General features: G+C 38.8%; 1 protein-coding gene across 1 annotated transcript; it reads right to left on the reverse strand.

Annotated features, from left to right (window-relative positions):
- Nucleotides 1-982: 982 nt before the first annotated feature.
- On the reverse strand, nucleotides 983-19,875 carry ODF1 (outer dense fiber of sperm tails 1). The gene is made up of 3 exons (XM_069080985.1): nucleotides 19,559-19,875; nucleotides 1,176-1,709; nucleotides 983-1,070 (listed from the first exon to the last, which is right to left on the reverse strand). The coding sequence occupies exons 1-3, from the start codon at nucleotides 19,873-19,875 to the stop codon at nucleotides 983-985; spliced, it is 939 nt and encodes a 312-aa protein (XP_068937086.1).
- Between the last annotated feature and the right edge of the window lie 237 nt (nucleotides 19,876-20,112).

Consider the following 20,112-nt stretch of genomic DNA (forward strand, 5'->3'; position numbering starts at 1 on the left):
TCTCATCAGCCACAGCTGGATACATGATAACTTGACTCTAGCATAGTGATGTCATTTTGGTCCTCTTCGAGAACGAAGGACAACAACCATTAGAAACTGTCTGATGTAGCATTTGAACTTGAGTCTTCCTGACTCCCAGATCAGCACTCTACCTACTGAGCCACCCAGCTGCCTATGACAAGGGGGCAATGGATTCAAGATAGAGAGCACCTTGTTGAACTGGAGGTGGAGGGTGGGATATGAGGTCAACATCAGAGGCAAGACTATGAAGGGAGGCAAGTCAGAACAGAAAATGAATAGGAAATTGGTAGCCTTTGCACAGGGGACAAAAACATCTCAAGACAACTGTTGTGCCGACACCAACGTTCCTCAATCCTGGACCTGAAGGAGAAGCCAGGAGATATTCAGGTTAGGAAGACATTCTGGGTCCGGTTAGCCCATTATATCACAACTGAGACTAGTCAACAAAGATATTAATAGTGCAAACTTTATGGTTCTTGTGATATCTTCAAGGGACAGGGTTGAAACCAACAACTTGCTCCCTTAGCCCCTCGCAAGTATGTCCCTTTTCATTTACTTCTTGGTCTTTTTCCAGGCAGCCAACATATACTATGGTCTATCTTCATGACTTGGGGCCCTTCAAGTATTCCACTTCTCTTAACTCCTGGCTTGGGCTCCTAAGGACCATCATTTGGAAATACGATGCTCATGGCTACCTTTGAGAATGATCCATGCCTGGTTCTTTGTGAACAGATCTCCCATGTCATTTTTCTTTCCCACCACTTCTTGGAACCCAGGAATTGTGTAGGGCCAACCCCACTCAGCAGCGGGCAGAACCGAAAGATTCTCACACAACACCAACAGGTTTGCAGTTATGTATTATGGAGCCTATGTATTTCAGAAAGCAGGGAAAGAGAAACACTGGAAGAGCTGCCTTACGGTAAAACTAATTACTACTAACCATTCTATCGTCTGTACCCCTCTACGTTATGATCTTCCGGTAGGAAATTCGGGTTCCGCATGGATAGCATGGATCGCAGGGATCGCACGGACTGCACGGGTCACATGGACTGCATGGGTCACACGGATCGCAGGGGTCGCACGGGTCACACGGACCGCAGGGATCACACGGGCCGCACGGGTCGCAGGGGCCGCACGGGTCGCAGGGTCCGCACGGGTCGCAGGGTCCGCACGGGTCGCAGGGACCGCACGGGTCGCACGGACCGCACGGGTCGCACGGACCGCAGGGATCGCACGGACCGCAGGGATCGCACGGACCGCACGGGTCGCAGGGACCGCAAGGATCGCACGGACCGCATGGGTCGCACGGGTTGCATGGATTGCACGGATTGCACGGATTGCAAGGGTTGCATGGGTTGCATGGGTTGCATGGATTACAAGGGTCACATGGACCACATGGAAGGCAAGGGGCTTCAACGCTCACACAACTGCCAAGTCCGTAAGAATAAATTACGGCTTTCTCATCCATACACGGGGGCAAAGTAAACTCTTTGCAGATGTTCACGTAGCTGTATTTTTTCGATCCTAGGCAATCGTATCTATTCTCACGTTCCGCTGACACAAACACCTTTCCATCTTTCACTTTGACTCTGACTTGGTCGGGCTCAAAGCCGCACACATTCACTGACCCTAGTAAGTTACTACTGCAACAGGATGCTGCCAGAATCTTGTTTGTTGTTCTTCTTAGTCTGCAATTAAAAAAATAAAAAAGGCAGCTCAGACCAGATAATACTTTAAGAGGGAGGCAGTATGTCATTTTAAGTAGGGGTGGGAATAAGGATAAAGGGGTCATGGAATGCACATAAGACTTGGAGTCAGGCGACCTGGGCTTGTAGTCCCAGCCCTGCCACTTAACTAACTAGCTGGATGTTTTTAGACAAATCAGTTAACCTGTCTGGGCACTGCTCTTCTCATGTGTAAAATGAGAGAACTGAAATGTATATGATTTCTGATGTCCCATTCAGTGACTCACAAAGGAAACTGTCGATTACTCAGAGGTGAGTGTTTAAATGGCTGCCTATCTCAGAATAGTTTTTGCAGAGCCAATGGTATATATGTACAAATAGTATGACTGCTCAGGTCCTGGACTGGGTCAAATAGGATTTAAAGGGGCCTCTGATGTCTTGATTCAGGGAGGAGTTGTTTCTCTCTTCTCTATTCTTATTACAGGCTAATCCAAAGGTGGGGAACCCTGCAATCTATAGCTACAGCTGCTGTACCTCCCCATTCTCTCCAAAGGAGTATGAGTCACCCTTTGGAGAAGGGTGGGTGGTTTCCTGAAAATTCCCACTGATATAGATTGGCAATAATCTGTGTCCCACCCACCAAGTCTCACCCGGGCCACAGCAGATCACCTGGTGTTATCCCTGACTTGACAGGGATGTCTTTAGCTCCTTGTCACTGTTGAATGCAGCTGTTGACATTACCAGATCCTAGAGTTATGAATTGTCTAAGGGTTATCAAAACCAGTTTAAAAAAAAAAAAGAATATTGAATGCAGACATCAGAAGAGGCTCCTGGACTTTCTTTGATCTCAACTGTCCCTATGATTGGAGCAGGTCTAAATCGGTTTCCCTGTTGCTACATCTAGAGCCCAAGTTTTCTTTTTGGACCAGATGTCACCCCTCTCTCCAAGCCTCCCTCTGTCTTTTCTATGGACTTTTAGTTGTTATGTAAAAGAATTTATGTAAAAGCTTCTTGAGGCTTGGCTGCCATTGAGATTCCCTCCCAGTTGAAATGTATCTAACCCTGCCCCCTCCTCTGCCTCTCTTGGACACTGCAGTACAATAACTTTGGTGCTATGTGGGAGTCTTGGAGTGCAATGCCCTTGCCTTGGTTGAAAGACCCTAGTTTTTGCTGTTTTGGCAGTCTTCTTTATTTCAGGTTGACATATCTGGTGTCAGGAAGTGGGGTTCAAAGACTCTTGCCCAGCCAACCACTGCTTTTAATCTCAGGTGCCCAATACCAGCAGAGACCTCTTGTGTTCCAGTCCAAGTTTGACTCAGTGTTTCAGCCTAGGTAAGTGAGTCTTTCAAATTTCTTGAACTCCTACCTCTTTTTGGTTAAGTTCTTGGCTCTTTAACTGAGGATATGTTAAAAGACACATGGGTAATTTTGGGTCCATTCCAGTGTGGCTTCTGGGTTTGTAATTATGAACCATATGTGGTCATTCTTGACAGGTCCCTCTAAAAGGATACCTGCTGGCTATATGTTTTGTATTTTTGCCTCTCTTTGTGGAACATGTTACATGTGCTCTGTGTGTTTATGAATATGTCCATGAGTAAAAAGTCAGTGGATTTTTTTTTCTTCTCCCCTTCATAGTCTGAGATGGAGGAAGGAAAGGATGTGGTAATATCATATAATGGAAGACAAAAATGGCAAAAATATCAGTGAAAAAGAAAAAGTTTGATCTGGCTTTTTCACCAGATGCTCCCTTTTCCCTCCTGAACCAATTAATTTGAATAAGCTCCTTACCTTTGATAATGTTACCTATAGGGCTATGTAAATTTCTCGGTCACAAAAACCAGAATTGCCAGAAAGGTAATTTACTCAGAGGAACAGTTGGAGGGTGAAAACAGCTTGATTTTTTTTTACTTGCTTTTAACTAATTTGTTTCTAATTAAAAATTCAATTGGGAATTGATCTTGGATATTAGAAAAATTGCAAATCCAGGTTTAATTGAACCCCAAAATTAAGGTTTGTAGATTATGTTCAAATTGAATCTGAGGAATTACCTGGTTTCTTGGTCACCAAACAGAGCTTTTAATTTGGGAATTTTACAAATTAGTGATAGAAATCAATTTAGAAATAACCAGAAATAACTTTTGAATTAGTGTGTGTGTTTAACTTAGAAATTTTGCTGTAATTTATATGATTCCTACCCAATTTTTAAATAATAGTCCGTGTATTTCAATTCTTGAGAACTATTTTGCTTCTTGCCCACACACAAAGAGCTTATGTGAGAAAGCAACTTGAAATGTCCATATTTATTTAGAAAAATATTTTGTGTTACTTCTGGGAATAATATGCCAAAACTTAATTGCTATTAGAATAAATCAAATTTTTGTAAGCTGTTAAAAGTTTTCATAACTGCTAAGAACCTCTTACTGGGTTTTTGGTGCCTCTATCTTTTAGGAAATAGCAAAATTATAACTGGTTAGCCATAACTCAACAGTTATTGTTAATTGTTACAGTAATTATTACAAGTATACTGATGGTCAGTATTGCACTTCGAGAGTAAAAGTCTTTAAAAAGTCATTAGTTCTCTTTAACTATATGTACTAAAATTATAAAAGAAATATTCAGTGGAGTGAATATAGGTCAGGGATATGATTGAAATGTGAGGGATATAGGATTAGATGAAGAAAAAAGGAAATAAGAAAGGTGTGAATTACTGGAGATGTGTGTGTGTGCATATGTATTTGTATATAATGTGTGTGTGTGTGTGTGTGTGTGTGTGTGTGTGTGTGTGTAGAGGGGGGAGATCAAGGAAGAAAGTTTAAGCATGTTTAGAAAGATTTGAGGAAGTTTTCTGACTTCATAGAAAGAAAAAAAGATAAGGAAAACTTCATGTGATTATTTTTTGTGATATGCCACTCAGAATTTCTGGGCTCTGAAGCTGGGGGATGGAGATGGGAAGCTGCTCTTTATCCTTATCTGAAAAGCCTCAAAGATGGGTAAAATGAGGCCTGAGACTAAGAATTGATCCAGCTCTTTGAGGAAATAAGGAAAGGTTGGATAAACATCTAGTGGTCCTGTCCCTCACTTTTCAGGAAAGTTTTTAAGAAGCTTTTGTTTATAGAGTATTTGATATCAGGCCTTGATCATGTTATATATCAAGTACTATGTAAATGTTTGTCTATTGTGATTTTTAGTGCTCTGTTCATTGCAATACCTCTCTTTGCAAAAATTCTGCAATGTAAAAATTAATTATGTGCTTATAGTCTGAAATTTAGTAAAAATTAGAAACTTAGAAGAATGGCTTCTCTTGTAATTTAGATATAAACTCAATTGATAAAAAGTTGTCTTAAAGGTCTATTTTTGTTGAATGTATTCAAAAATCTCTTCATTGTTATATCTGGTAAGACCTGGTAAGACTTGCTATTTGACATAATTAAAATTTGTTTCAGTTTTGGTGGTAAGGTGACATGACCTAAGTTCTATGATGCTCGAACCTGAAAACTATAAGACATCTTTCCATGTAGGCTATTCCTAGCATTTCGAAGCAGAATTCATCAAGCAGTGGATTGTTCACCCACTAATCTTTAGGGGGTTGTAAGCAGGTGGTATCAGACAAGTTACCACAGGGGTGACTGGTTTATGGAGGCCAAGTGATCCAGAGGGACAGGACAACTCAATTTTTGAAAGAAATAAGCTCCGCCTAAATTTCTTCCATTGTATTAAACTCAAGTGTGATTTTCTATGTAAGGTAATTTGGAAATGCATTCAGCTACATTGAGGTCAACTGACTGGTAATGGGTTTTGCTTCAAGTTTCAAATCTGTCACTTATAAAAATTGTGCAGCTCTGTGAAAGAATTTGTACATTGTTCCACTTAGAAAACTGATTCTCCTCCCCCATTGCAAACATTCCTTGATGAGAGGAGGGAAGTAAGCAGGAATTTGTTTATCATATAGGACTTTTTATTGTGAATTACCAAGTTATATCTGGAATAATCTATGCTGATATATCTTTAACTTAGTCTTATTAGACTACAGCCTTAGAAATATATTTTTGTCTTAAAGGATTAGTAACTTTATTCAATTATAATAACTGTCTTTACATCAAGTTGAATTTTAAGCTGTATTTGAGAAAGGGGAATACTAGATGAAAATGATGTTACACAAAATGTTTTATATTATTTTTTAGGACCCTCAACTCATCTTGCCATAAATCTTCCCACCTAGTTAATTCTGAGTTTGTCTGTAGTATCCACTCATATACTTGGCTGCTTATGCTCATTCTCACCTGAAAGCAACTGGAACTAAGCATACTTTAATTATTTGGGTGTTCTTGGGCTTCCTTCTGGAGGCTGCTTTAGTGGTCCCAATCTGCTTCTCCCTCTTCTAGAACAATCTCTATAACCAGTGCAAGTCCATCTTCATATAATTGTTATTGCAATACTTTAGCAGTCCCTGCTGTTTTCAATCGGCAATTCCACACCCTGAACAACTAAGTAAATGAGTATTTGTCATCTTGTACTTGTCATCTGCCTGTCTATAGTTATATATTCATGTCTATGATAAGGTCCTCAAATTTTCCAAAATGCAGTGGTAATAATTAGACAATGATGCCAGATTTTTGTGGTAATATAACATATATGTATTAATTAATTCGGAGTTAAATCTAAAACACCTTCAGTTTTGTTTTAAAGGAAAAGATTAACCTTAAAAGGTAATAACTTTTGGGCCTCATTTCTAAAATATATAGAGAACTGAGTCAGATTTATAAGAATGCAAGTCATTCCCCAGTTGATAAATGGTCAAAGGATATGAATAGGTAGTTTTCAAAGGAAGAAATTAAAGCTATCCATAGTCATGTGAAAAAATATTCTAAATAACTATTGATTAGAGAGGCAAATCAAAACAACTCTGAGGTACCACATCACACCTATCAGATTGACTAACATGACAAAATGGGAAAATGATAAATGTTGGAGAAGATGTGGGAAAGTTGGAATACTAATTCTTTGTTGGTGGAATTGGGAGCTGATCCAACCATTAGGGAGAGCAATTTGGAACTATGCCCAAAGGGCTATAAAAAAATACCCTTTGACTCAGCAATACCCCTTCTAGGGCTACATCCCAAAGAGATCATAAAAATGCAAAAAGGACCCATATATGCAAAAATATTTATAGTAGCTCTTTTTGTGGTGGCCAAGAACTGGAATTGAGGGGATGCCCATCAATTGGGGAATGACTAAACAAACTGTGGTATATTGATGTAATGGAATATTATTGTGCTATAAGAAATGATGAACAGGCGAACTTCAGGAGAACCTGGAAAGACTTATATGAACTGATGCTGAGTAAAGTGAGCAGAACCAGGAGAACATTGTACACAGAAACAGCCACAGTGTGTAATGACTCTCTTTGATAGACTTAGCCCCTCTCAGCAATGCAAGGTCCTAAAACAATTCCAAAGGACTCATGATGGAAAATGCCATCCACATCCAGAGAAAGAAATCTGAAATCAGAGTGAAGCAGATTTTTTTCTTTTTGTTTGTTTGTTTTCTTTTCTTTTCTTTTCTTTCTCATGGTTCCTCCCATTTGTTCTAATTCTTCTATACAATATGACTAATGTGAAAATATTTTCAATAGAAATGTATATGTAGAGCTTATATCAGATTGCCTGCCATCTTGGGGAGGGAAGAGGGAAAAGAGGGCCAGAAAATTTGAAACTTATGGAAGTGAATGTTGAAAACTAAAAATAAAGTTTAAAAAAGATAACTTTTGGACTATCTGGTATCATCTCAAAGGGAATTCTACTTTTTTTTTTTTTTACTAAGATTTATTATTTAATGTGAGATTAACATTTGTATGTAGAGCATGCCCTGAAGTGAAAAGAAATTGCACAAGGATTTGAAAAAGAATTTGAGAACAGTGGTGGTGTGGGTAAATATCCAGTTCATTTGATCATGGTTGTAGACAACTCATTTGATAAAATCTGGAATTATTTGTTTACTCTATTTGAACACTCCAACACAGTCATTTAAAAAGCATCTTTCCGGTGAATTCATTTGTGTGACCATTAAACATAGACATAAAAATCACCTACTTACAAAGGGTGTTTTTTATTAGATTCTTAGCAGCACCTCATTCTCCTAAGAAGGGAATGAGTTGTCCTATTTTTTCCTGTAAGCTTTACAGACATTTTGAGTTTTCATGTTCTTCACATTCAAATATTATGATGGGTCTGTGCAGTTATTTGATATTTTTTCCTTGATTTATACTTGAGCAAGTACTTTGCTAAAACATAGTATCTTTTATCAAAAACAAAATTTTAAAATAAACACAGAAGAGTATTACAAATTAAGCATCTTGTGTTCTGTATTTAGGAAGACTTTTGCTTCACAATAGGATATCTGACTAGAATTTGTTGTACTACTATCTGATGTTTTTTGTTTTAAAGCACATTTATACTATTTTAATCCTTTTAATTAATATTATTTTTGTCCCATTGCCAAGTTTATGAACTTTGGTAACCTGTGTTCTGTTTTTAGTTTTCTTCTATCTACTTTTTAAATGTTGTCTTACCTCTGTCACTATTATGGTATTTTTAAGCAAACCATTTTGTTACCAAATGTGACTTATGTTAGATCCAACCTTTCATGTTTCTTTTTTTTTCTTTCCTCTTTGAAAGGTACTTAAGTATTTCTAAGTCTGCCCCATACTGAAATACTTGTAAGCAGTCCTGGTAGTATGTGTAAGTGCTCGAGAAATTTCTGATGATTACTGTTACAATTAATTTCTAATGAAAATGTAAAAAGAAGATGCTAAAAGCATACTGTACATTTAATTAAATCAAGATGGCTCATAAGATTAACATTCACTACTGCTCTATGCACCAATGCCAAATGATTTAAAGGCCATCAAGACATTTCAATCAGTCCAAAAATACTGTATGACTGTTGTTGCTGACAGCATGGATCATTAAGTTCTTCATTGAGTGCCTTACAATAATTTAAAATCAAGCACATGTAAGGTACTGAGCTAAACAGTGGGGTTCAGTTTTGCATATAAACACATACACACATATGCAAAAAGTTAAAGTCATCTGTTCTTTTTGATAATTTGGTTAAAGATTTTATTCCATAAATTAGATTCTCATAGATTCTTCTAGGTTTCCCCTTCGGCTTGTTGTTGACAGTGTTCAGAATGCCTAGAAGGGGACAGTTCCAAAAGACCAGATGACTGCAGTAAGAAATGTTCTAAGAAACTAGACAGCTACATGAGATATCTGAGCCCTAAGATATGATGGACTAATAAAATGTTCAGTAAAAGTGGGTTATTTTTCCCTTTCACTTCCTCCCCACATGCAGTTATTCTTTGAAAGGCCTCCTTGTTGAAGGGGACTGTCCCAAAAGGCTCCTGTCAATGTGTTGATCGAATCTCTTTTCCTTTTCCCCTTGCACTATTCCTATCCCCCATAGTTCTGTACCTAGTTTCCTTTGGGAGGAGAATTAGGTGTTGCCTCCATGTCCCTTCTTGTATTAGGATCTGTGTTACTGATACTGTCATGGTCCAGCAGCTCATTGAACTCTCAATGTCTCCCTTGGTCAGCAATGCAATTTGTCTTGACCAAAAGGAGGGGATGTTGAATGCAACTGCTGACCTTGCTTGATCCTAGAACTATGAATTGCCTGAGGGCTATTGAAACCAGTTTAGAAAAAGAATGTTGAAGCTAGATATCAGAAGGGGCTACCTGACTTTGATCTCATCTGTCCCCATGATTGGAGCAGGTCTAAACCAGTTTCCCTGTTGCTACACCTGGAGCTCAAGCCTGCTGTTCTGACCAGATGTCACCCTTCTCTCCAAGCCTCTCTCAGTCTTCTCCACGGACTTTCAGTTATAACAAAACAACTTATGTAACAGCTTCTTAAGGCTGTGTCTCCTCTGAGACTCCCTCCCTGTTGAAATATATTTAACCCTGCCTTTCGCGGATACACCAGTACTTTGACATGCTTAGTGACCCTGGATTGCAATTCTCTTGCCTCAGTTAAAAGACCATAGTTTTTGCTGTTTTGAAGTCTCCTTTATTTCAGGTTGATACCACTTAAAACTCCATTGTGTGAGTCCTTAGAAAGAAAAAATTGTGCCTCTAATATGGCTTTATGTAACCCTGCATAGACTGGCTTCTCTGGTGACAAGGAATAGTCTGCATTTACACATCATTTCATTTGCCTCAGAATTTCAAAGATATTCTGATTTTAGGTATATAAGAAATTTCTTTTTGTTTTCCTTTAAAAAATACTTTGAAAAAAAAGTGGCCTGGTTTAAGGAAAACACTTTGATGGAAAGAGCATTTCTCGTGTGAACTTAAATGGCTAAAAACAGAGCAATTAAATCTTTCAGCAGACAGTTCAAGCCCCTATCCTATTAAGTAACAAACAGCCAAACAGCTCTCATTTCCAAAGGGCTTTAAGTCAGACATTGACATCAAAAGTTCATTTTTTTTCAAAGGACGTCAGAATAGAAAAAGGTTCATTGGCATGAAGCTCTAATTTTTCTTCTGAGCCCACCAAAGTTCTAGTGATACATCTCTTGGCCACTGAGGAGAAACCCACCAGTAGAATCTGCAATTAATATGAAAGGGATGCCATGAAACCCCTTCCTGCTTCACCCTGGGCCATGTACTCTTTTTTTTTTTTTAGAGCATTATTTTGCCTTTATTAATTTGTTTGTTTACTTTTAGTTTACAAGATTCAGTTCCACAATCCCTTGAGTTTCAGATTTTTCCTCCTCCCTCTCCTCCCCCTGAAATGTTTTCTTTTTTTGTTTTGTTTTTTGCTTTTTTTTGGAGTGGGGAAAGCAGGGCAATCAGGGTTAAGTGACTTGCCCAAGTCACGGGCTAGTAAGTATTAAGTGTCTGAGGTCAAATTTGAACTCAAGTCCTCCTAACTCCAGGGCCAGTGCTCTATTTACTGTGCTACCTAGCTTCCTCCTTTATGTACTCTTTTGCAAGGAGTCAAGTCAGATACTGACTTACAGATGCTGCAACAATGCATGGCATTAAGCTTGGACATAGGGAGAGACAGCTTCTCTTTCCAACATAAACTGATGTCTCCCTAAGGAGGTGAGGGACAGGGAGAGAAAGGAAATTGGGTCAATAATTCTGCAGATGCAGAAAGCATGCCTATGGGGTAAGTAGGAGGCAGATAGAAATATTACCATTAAGAAAGCTGCTGGGCTAGTAAGTAAGAAAGCTGACAGATATCCAGTGTGGACAGGGAATAGTTCAGACAAGGAGCCTGGCCAACTTGGGCACTCCAGGTACCAGGCTTCCTGGGGCTGAGAAGAGGATTTGAAAGGGACAAGTTCCTATCTCCTTGAGCAGCCCTGGATAAAGTTTCCAAGGTTAAGCTCATGGTTTTTGAGGGATAGGATCCCCAGTCCCTGTACATCCCTGAAGGGACCCACTTTGTGGGAAGGAAGAGTCAGAGAACTCCAATCCCATTCACAGTTTCTTAAGCCAGGCTAGAGTTAGGAAGGCCCTTGTTCTGTTCCTAGTTGGAAGGGAAAAGCCCTAAAGCACCAGACTACACTACAGAATTCCCAAGACCTCAGATCACTGAGCTCCCTCTCTTTAATGGGAAAAATGCAAAGATGACAAGATCTGCCCTGGGTCACTGGAAGAATGCCAATTACCTTCGTCTCTCTAATCTTCAATATCTCTACTGTCTTCTTTCTTTCCTGTACCTACATATATGCCCATATCTCACCTTTTAAAACAAACAGCTAACAATAGCAACAACAACAACAAAAAAAACCCTCATTGGACCTTTTTTCATTCCCTCAACATACTGTCTTTTTTTTTTCCTCCCTTTCTCAATCAAACACTTCGGAAAAACTACAATGATTGCTTCAAACAATCAATTAATCACTAAGCATTTATTAAGCGCCATGCACTGTACTAAGCTCTGGGGATAGAAGTAGTGGTTGTTGTCCTTCATTCTTGAAGAGGACCAAGATGATCTTATATCTCCCTCTATTTCCCATTCCATAATTTTGTAGTTTTAAAGTCAACCAATGTCCTCATTTTACAGATAAGGAAGAGAGAGGCTAAGTGACATTCTCAGCCTAATGCAGCTACTAAGGGACTAAGGTGGAATTTGAAGTCATCTAGTGGATAGAGCTCTGGTCCTAGAGTCAGGAAGACCTGATTTCAAATCCAGCCTCAAACACTAGTTGTGTGACCTTGGGCAAGTCACTTAATCCTGTCTGCCTCAGTTAGTGATCTATAAAATGAGATGGAGCAGGAAATGGCAAACCATTCTAGTGTCTTTGCCAAGAAAACCCCAAATGGGGTCAGGAAGAGTAGGACACAAGTGAAATAACTGAACAACAGCCCCTCCCTCTAGGCCCGATGCTTTCCCCACTGTCCCAGGCCGTAGATGATGCCAAATCTATGAGGGGAGGAGTTTGAGGTTTGGAGGTCAGAATCAGGGGGTGGAGCAGAGGAATTGTCCCAGGCCTTTTTTTTTTTTTTTTATAGTACCATCTGAAGCCTTAGAGAGAGATTGTAATCTGACTCATCAGCTACACTTTAATGTGGCCTGTATGAGTCTTCGGATCAGGTGATGATGAGTACTGTTCTTCTGGACTGCAAGGTGATAGTACAAAATGCAATGGAACTAAAATTGGTAAGCATAAAATAATTCTTTTTTGTGTGCAGCCATTGAGTGGATGGATGATGGTGGGAAAGGACTAATGAGAAAGTGCATAGTTGTGGCCTGTCTCTGCTGGATACATCACCCCTGCTGCTCTCATGGATGTGAGAAGGTCAGTTCTCTCATCCCACCATAAGCCTGACTTTAAGACTTTACTCTGAAGGTTTCTGATAATCCAGCCTGCACACTTTAACCCTTGGGCTCAGATAATTGAGGTACCATATTATAAATAGTAACTGACTTTTCTCTAGCCTTGATCATTTGAAAAGTACTTTTTTCCTATATCATTTCATTTGATCCTCTCAATGATCTCGTAAGGTATGAACAATTGATATTAACTCCCATTTTATGGATGGGCAAGTTGAGGTTCACAGATTAAGTAACTTGCCCATGGAATCAGACAACCAGTAATTATTAGAGCCAAGATTTGGACCCAGGTCTTCCTGGCTGCAAGCAGAGCTCTAAAAATTCTGTCATTTATGTGAGAAATTCCATCTGTGTATTACTTTACTATATTTTTATAGCTCCCTGCCCCCCTCCAAAAAAAATAAAAACCTGATTCAATATAAACCTTAAATTTAGAGTAGATTGGGGTCTAGGTACCTGGGATGCAAAAGTTCTCATTATTTATTCCCTCATAACACTAATTGTTCATCAGCATCCACCAAAAGTAAAGTTGGTGGGAGAGGGGAAGGAGGTAACCAAAAACTTGGCAGGGGAGAAATGGAAGCTTCTCAAGGTTGTGAAATAATGGTGCCTAATGTTTTTGAGGATTTTCTACTAAAACTCAAAAAACAATGCTTTGCATAGAAAATGGACAACAGACAGTTTAAGAATTTAAGAAAAAGTGCTTAATAAACAGTTTATACGTGAATGAATGAATGAATTTATGCTTGAGTTTGAGGTCAGCTAGAGAAATGATAAGACTCAATGGGGTTAATCCCAATGGGGAAAATACCCTAGTTAGGGATATTTGATAAATAAAAGGTGCCACATTTCATTTTTCCAGGTTGATGTTAGCCATAATTCCTTCCTTATGTAGCATTATCAAACCTTACATAATAACAGAGTTATTTATACACAAATAGAGATGGAAGATATCTCAAAATCCACCTCATTTCACCTCCACATTTTATAAATGAGAAGACTGAGGCCTGGGAAGTTTAAAGGACAGATAAAAACACTAGAGAAAGGATTTGAACCCAGGTTCTCTTACTTCAAAGTTCAAATCATATGTGTATATATGTACACACACATGTATATATGCACACATAAACACATGTGTGTATACATATATAGGTATTGTGTGTGTGTATATATATATATATATCATGTTCCCTCTAATTACTCTATCTTTAAGTTCATGAAGCATTCATTTACTACATTATAAATTCTGAAAGGGCAGGATTTATGTGGCTGCCTTTGTGTATTTATCAGGTAGAGAGAGAAAAAAATAAATGAGATGAGGGCCAAACTTGAAACCCTGATGACTGAAAAACACAAATCAGAGGAAAACCTTGTAGAAATCTTGAAATCTAAGATCAATTGTTCTTTAGAGTAGAGGAAAGGTGGCAGCATCACTTGATACTCAGGGAATAAGAAGAATCTTTTTTGTGGGGTGAAGGATAGTAAGAGAATCGTCTGCTTCACTTTCTATTGAGGAGACAGAGGTTCACTTCCCAATCATCTTTTGAAGTCACAGGTTAGACCATAAAGACCAGATGAGGGTAAAGACAGAAGATCTTCTCAATCTAGCTAACCAAACATACACATGCATGTTTGTATATATGTGAGGTCATATATGAATGTATACATACACATGTATACAACACATACAGATACAATATATAGTATGATATACATTATATTATATGTGTGTGTATATACATTATGCACATGTAGTATACATATACCGTGTGTATATGGATATAGATAGACAGATAATCATATAGATAGATTGATAGTTATAAAGCAGTGGAAGGGGATGACACTGAGCTAGGACTTCTGAAGAAATCTCATAAAAAATATTATGGACTATTTGATAAAAATCCTTTGCAATCTGTTATAGGGGTCCCATGTATAGGAGTATCAGAGTGCTATTCTCAATGACCACACGTGACAAAACATCATTATGCTAGAGGGTTGGTATTTGTCTAAGAAGCTTGACCATTCAGAACAAACGCTGCCAATGGCATTCTGGAAGCTACTAGAGACAAAATGATGGAATTAGTAATAAAAATGCAAGATCACTGAACACCTAAGCATAACTAGAATCCTTAATTTCCTTCAAAGCTCATGTCAAGCAACATCTTTTATGTGAGACCTTTGTTCTTCCATCTGCCATTCCTGACCTCCCTCTCCCCCAATTACCTTGTATTTATATGCCTTCTCCAATAGAATGCAAGCTCCTTGAGGGCAGGAACTGTTTCATCTTTGGCTTTTAATCCATAGTACTTAATATAGTGCCTGTCTATATAGAACAGGTACTTGTTGAATGTTTGCTGATTAAATGATTGATCAATAACCTTTGCAGGGAAGGTAAGATGATTTCTATAAGAGGAAATACAGCCTAATGATTCATTATCCAGTGTATTCTGTTCAGGACACAGGAATTAAGAATCCTCTTGATGAGGCTGAAAGAAGAGAATGTAAAAGCTGGCTTGAAGCTTAAATGTTAAAAAAAAAATGAAGATCATAGAAACTGGTCCCATCATTACCTGGCAAATAGAGGGAGAAGAAAGGGAAGCAGTGTCAGATATTATGTTCTTGGGCTAAAGATCACTGCAGATGGCAACTGCAGCCATCTTAAAAGGAAAGCTTTGGCAAATCTGGACAGTAAAAAGCAGATATATTTCCTTGCTAAAAAAAAAGGTCCTTATAGTCAAAGCTATGGTTTTTCCATTAGAAATGTCTGGCAGTGGGGTGGCTAGGTGGCTCACTGAATACAGCACCAGCCCTGGAGTCAGGAGAAGCTGAGTTCAAATCCGGCCTCAGACACTTAACACTTACCTAGCTGTGTGACTTTGGGCAAGTCACTTAACCCCAACTGCCCCTCCAAAAAGCAAAAAAAAAATGTCAGGCAGAGACATCACCTTGCCACCAAAGGTCCCTATCTATAGTCAAAGCTATAGTTTTTCTAGTTGTAATGTATGGCTGTGAGAGTTGGACTCTAAGAAAAGCTGAGCATTGCAAAATCAACACTTTTGAACTGTGGTGCTAGAGAAGACTTTTGAGAGCCCATAGATAGCAAGGAGATCAAAGCAGTCAATCCTTAAAGTGATTAATTCAGACTAAGTTTTCCTTGGAAAGACATATACTGAAGCTGAAATACTTTGGCCACATAAGGAGAAGGTGAGGACTTATTGGAAAAGACCCTGATGTTGGAAAAAACTGAAGGCAAAAGAGAAGGGGAAGTCAAAGAATGCGATGGATAGTGTGATGGAAGCAATGATCATAAGCTTGGACAAACTTCTCAAGATACTGGAGGACAGAAGGACCTGGCATGTTATATAGTTCATAGGACATGACTGAATGAACAACATCATCATTGATAGGTTGGAGAGCACCCAGAGAAAGGAGACCTAGATGTGAAGTACCTTGAATTCATGTAAAATGTTGATTAGTTTAAAGAATTGTAGATGTCATCCTGGAGAGAAGACTCAGACAAGGACAAATAGCCTTCTTCCAATGCTTTAAGGGCCGTCAGGTGGAATCTAGATCAAACATTTTTTGACTCGAGTGCAGAACTAGGAGCAATGGGCAAGAGAGACAATAGGTTCCCCATCACTGAACATATTTAAGCAAACGTTGGTTGAACATTTTTAAGGTATGTTAGAACATGGACTCTTTTTTAAGTATAGGTTTGGACTAGATGACTTATGAGGACCCTTCCCACTCTGAAATAGGGCAATTCTGTGAATGGGATTAACTTGTCTTTTTTAAATGCCATAGAAGAAGGTTCTATATCAAAAGCTATTCTAAAAACTGTTACCTTAACATGTGGGGTCTGTGTGGTCATCCTTTGAGAACTCAAGGGTAGAAAACAGGATTGGACTAATCACATATTCCTTTAGAAGGAGTATTTGCTGGGTGGGGGGGAGTCTTCTAAAGATGGGAACTAGGATCAGTTTTATTTGATTCTTTTCTTCAATGCCTTAGGAAAGTGAAAGAACTACATCTGTGAGTGATACCAAGTTTTTCTACTTGGTGAAATGCCAAAATATCAGAGACAGAGATGAACAGGTAAGGAAGTATAAGATGAGTGTCTATGTGGGTCAGGTAATGGATTTTGGGTAAAATAATTGAGAAATAAATAAAAATAGTTTATAAACTGATCAACCCAGAATATCACCCATGAACCCAAGAAAGGAACTGGGAGTTACTATAGACTGGGCTGCTGTAGCTCAAAAGGGCCAACAACAAACAACATACTGGGCATTCTTAAAATATCACAAACAGAAAAAAGTAGAAATTATGAGCCTGCTACATATAACATCATGGGGTAGCCACCCCAGGTGATAATAATACAGCACATGGGATCTAATCCCTGAACCTCAAGAAAAACATAGTAAAGCTAGAGATCAATACAATGGGGATGCTTCTTCATAAGCAGGGACTTAGGAAAAACAGGGATGTAGCCTGGGAAGACCAAAGCTCAGCAAACAAAGTGTCAAAGTTTATCATAATTAGGAGGGACATTTTATGTAAAGATATCCAGGAGCCAGGTCTAGTGAGGAGAGGATTAGTCTTAGAGTCTAGGGCTCAAGATCTGGATTCAACTTCTCCCTCTGACACAGACAAGCTGTGTGACTATGGGCAAGTTGCCCATAGGCAGCTCTCAATGAACATTTATTTATTAAGCCCCTATTACATACTAGGTATGATAGTGTGTTGGTAAAACAAAGACTGATGCTAAGTTCTGAATGAGTTGAAGATCTGCATTGATGAGGAGCACATAGAGAATCTTTCACACTGATGAAAGTCATGGGTCTGCCCTTCCCATCGCCCCACCAAAAATATAAGTGAAAATGGACTTGTTCTCATAAAATTGGGAAGGCCAGAACTGATGTTGGAGGGACACTCCTTGACACTTAAATGAGATACTTATAAGTTCAGAAAAAAATAAGGATTCTCTTCATGATGGTAATAGATATTTGGGGGATTTTTATTCCAAGAGGTTTCAAAATAGGAAACCAAGAAGGGTTTAGATAAATTTATAGATGAGTAAGAATGAGTTATTATGGAAAGGACATCTTAGTCTTTTCAGGTAGATTGTAAAAGATGACTAAGGCCCTCCAGACAAACATCCCTTGATGCTGTAGTCAAAGCATTGTGGTTTGTCCTTCATTCTCAAGGAGGACCATGACGTCAAGGAGGTGATGCCATGACATGCAAGTGAATTGGATTGAAGTGAGGGAGGGCTGTGCAAGGTCACCAGCCTCACTCTCTCCTCCAGAGCCATCTGGGTTCAGTGGTGAGATAAGACTGGACATGACCCTCTCAAAGCATTATAATACTGGGCTGAACCACTATTTTTACATTACTTATGCTTTCACATTTTTTCTGCAATACAAAAAGTGGGGGAAAAGAAATAATATGACCAAATAGAATGTGCTAAATGCTTTTATCTTTTCAAAAATAAGTTCAATTGATGACATCTGGGTTTTGTTTGCTTTTTAAAGGAACACTTCTGAGTCTCTAATAACTGGACCTTTCTCTTGCACATTCATCACCATTCAATTCTTGTACCTTCCTGTTGTAGTAAATGTGGTAAGTTCTATTCTCCCATATCCTGAAGTGTGTCAAACATGAGAAAGGATCACACAAAAGGCCTTCAACAAATGGGAGAATGATGCTTCAGAGTGCCAGGGAGCATGGCATTGTTTATACTTCCTCCTTCCATTCCAATGGGAGGTGCTCTCTTTCTCTGTCCGCATGTGTAATGCAGCATTGTCTACACTTCCTCCTATCAGTGAGAGGTCTTCAAGCACTAATTTCATCAATGGGAACAGTTAAACTTAACACTGTAATCAAATGGACAGAAGGAGAAAAAAAGTTACAAGGGAATGTTTGGTCTGAGCAAAAAGAAAACTATAACTCCCCACCCCCAATTTTTTAATGTTGCACCTTTAAAAATTGAAGTAATTTGGAGTCTAGTCTGAAAACAAGCAGTGATTTTAAGGCAGCTCTATAGAATCTAGAGCCAGAAGGAACCTTAGAAATAGGTCCCGGAGAGCCAAAGGGGTCAAACTCCCCTGTGCCACAAGCAGCAAGAAACTCCAGAGTGCTGTCTGAATCAGATTAAAACATAATTTAAAAATATTTAACAAAATCAATAAAATACCATACAAATAAGTCTAATTTGTGGTTTTCTAAGTCACACTAATATGCAGTGTTTCTATTTTAGTTTGATACCACTCTAGTCCAATTTTCTCATTTTACAGATGGTGAAAACTGAGATCCAGGGGGATTTGCCCAGGGGTCACACAGGTATTAAGTGATAGAATAGGGATTTGAACTCAGTTACTCTGACTCCAAGGCCAGAATTCTTTCACCATAGGTTTCTTCCCTTTTTCAGATACATTATTGGATGTATCAAATTTTATTACATTAATATGTATTAATTTATTATATTAAAAATTGGATGAGGGAAGTAATGAAATAATTACAAGTTTCAAGGTATCATTTGGCCTTTTTTTTTTTTGGTGGGGGGGATTGTTATTGCCCGTATTTTCCTCTTTGTTTCCCTGCTAACAAAACTTAGAGTATGTATTAAAACATCTTTTATCACCACTTTCCCCCATCATCACTTTTCTGGTTTCAAACAGACTCAATTCACTTGTCCCCCAGGCAGGAAAAGATGCTGAGTTTGTTGCCTTTGATCATTGGGTACCCCACACTTCTTTTCCTTAAACCTAATTATAATAATAATAAAAATGGTATTACCATAAACCTATGTTCATATCATACAGTCCCTCTTACTACTTCCATTCCTCCATGAGCTCATTGCCTCTTCCTTCTCCTTGCTAAAGCCTTCTTATTATTCCCACGTGTCATTTCACCTTTGTGCAAGAACAATCACTCAACCTCTTTCCTTATCCTATCTTATCAGGTTAATATTAGCAACTATAAATAGCTAAGAAGAGGTTTACTTGGTCAGTTCTTTCTTTTCATCCAGAATGGCTTTAATGGCTTTCCTCTCCAAACTTCTGATTGACGGTCGAAGACAGAATAGCTTGATATCACACAGGCAATATGGATATAGATCACACAGCCCACAAACACGTGAGCACTTTGTATAGCACTGGCAAAACGGGTATGGATGTAAGTCACAACAGCAATAGGGATGCACATACAAGTCGCAGAGGCAACGTGTGCATTCATCGAGGCATTTCAATTGCCTTAGTTCTCTGTCCACCCTCCTTATGTCCCTTCTTACACTGTCCAATAGACAACTTAGTGCAGCCATTACAGTCACACCTTATTTGTCGGTGAGTGCCTTTGTAAAATGGCACTCGAGGGGAAAAAATTGTTCTAAGCTCTTCCCAGGAGTTTCTTTTAAAGATAAAGGAAACCCCCATGATTCCCTTATTTTATAGCATGCATTCTATGACCTCACTGCCCACTGAGGATGTCATAGTCTCTGTTACCATGTGAACTGAGTGGCTAGTTCATTGTCTCTAGAAAAGCTCTTTTGGGGTCGGAG

This window comes from Petaurus breviceps, unplaced genomic scaffold (genome assembly GCF_028583685.1).
Source record: "Petaurus breviceps papuanus isolate PSGF00001 unplaced genomic scaffold, PetGlider_PUasm1.0 98, whole genome shotgun sequence".
Classification (NCBI taxonomy): Eukaryota; Metazoa; Chordata; class Mammalia; order Diprotodontia; family Petauridae; genus Petaurus; species Petaurus breviceps.

Bases quoted from the DNA above. Each gene is read 5' to 3' on its own strand.
- ODF1 (XM_069080985.1), bottom strand. From the start codon at position 19,875: ATGGCTGCACTAAGTTGTCTATTGGACAGTGTAAGAAGGGACATAAGG. The intron at 1,710-19,558 runs GTAAACCTCTTC...TTTTAATTGCAG, and splicing joins GAAAAGAAAGAACTGACCAA to ACTAAGAAGAACAACAAACA. The intron at 1,071-1,175 runs GTGCGGACCCTG...TGACCCATGCAG, and splicing joins CCGTGCGGACCCTGCGACCC to TCCATGTGACCCGTGCAGTC.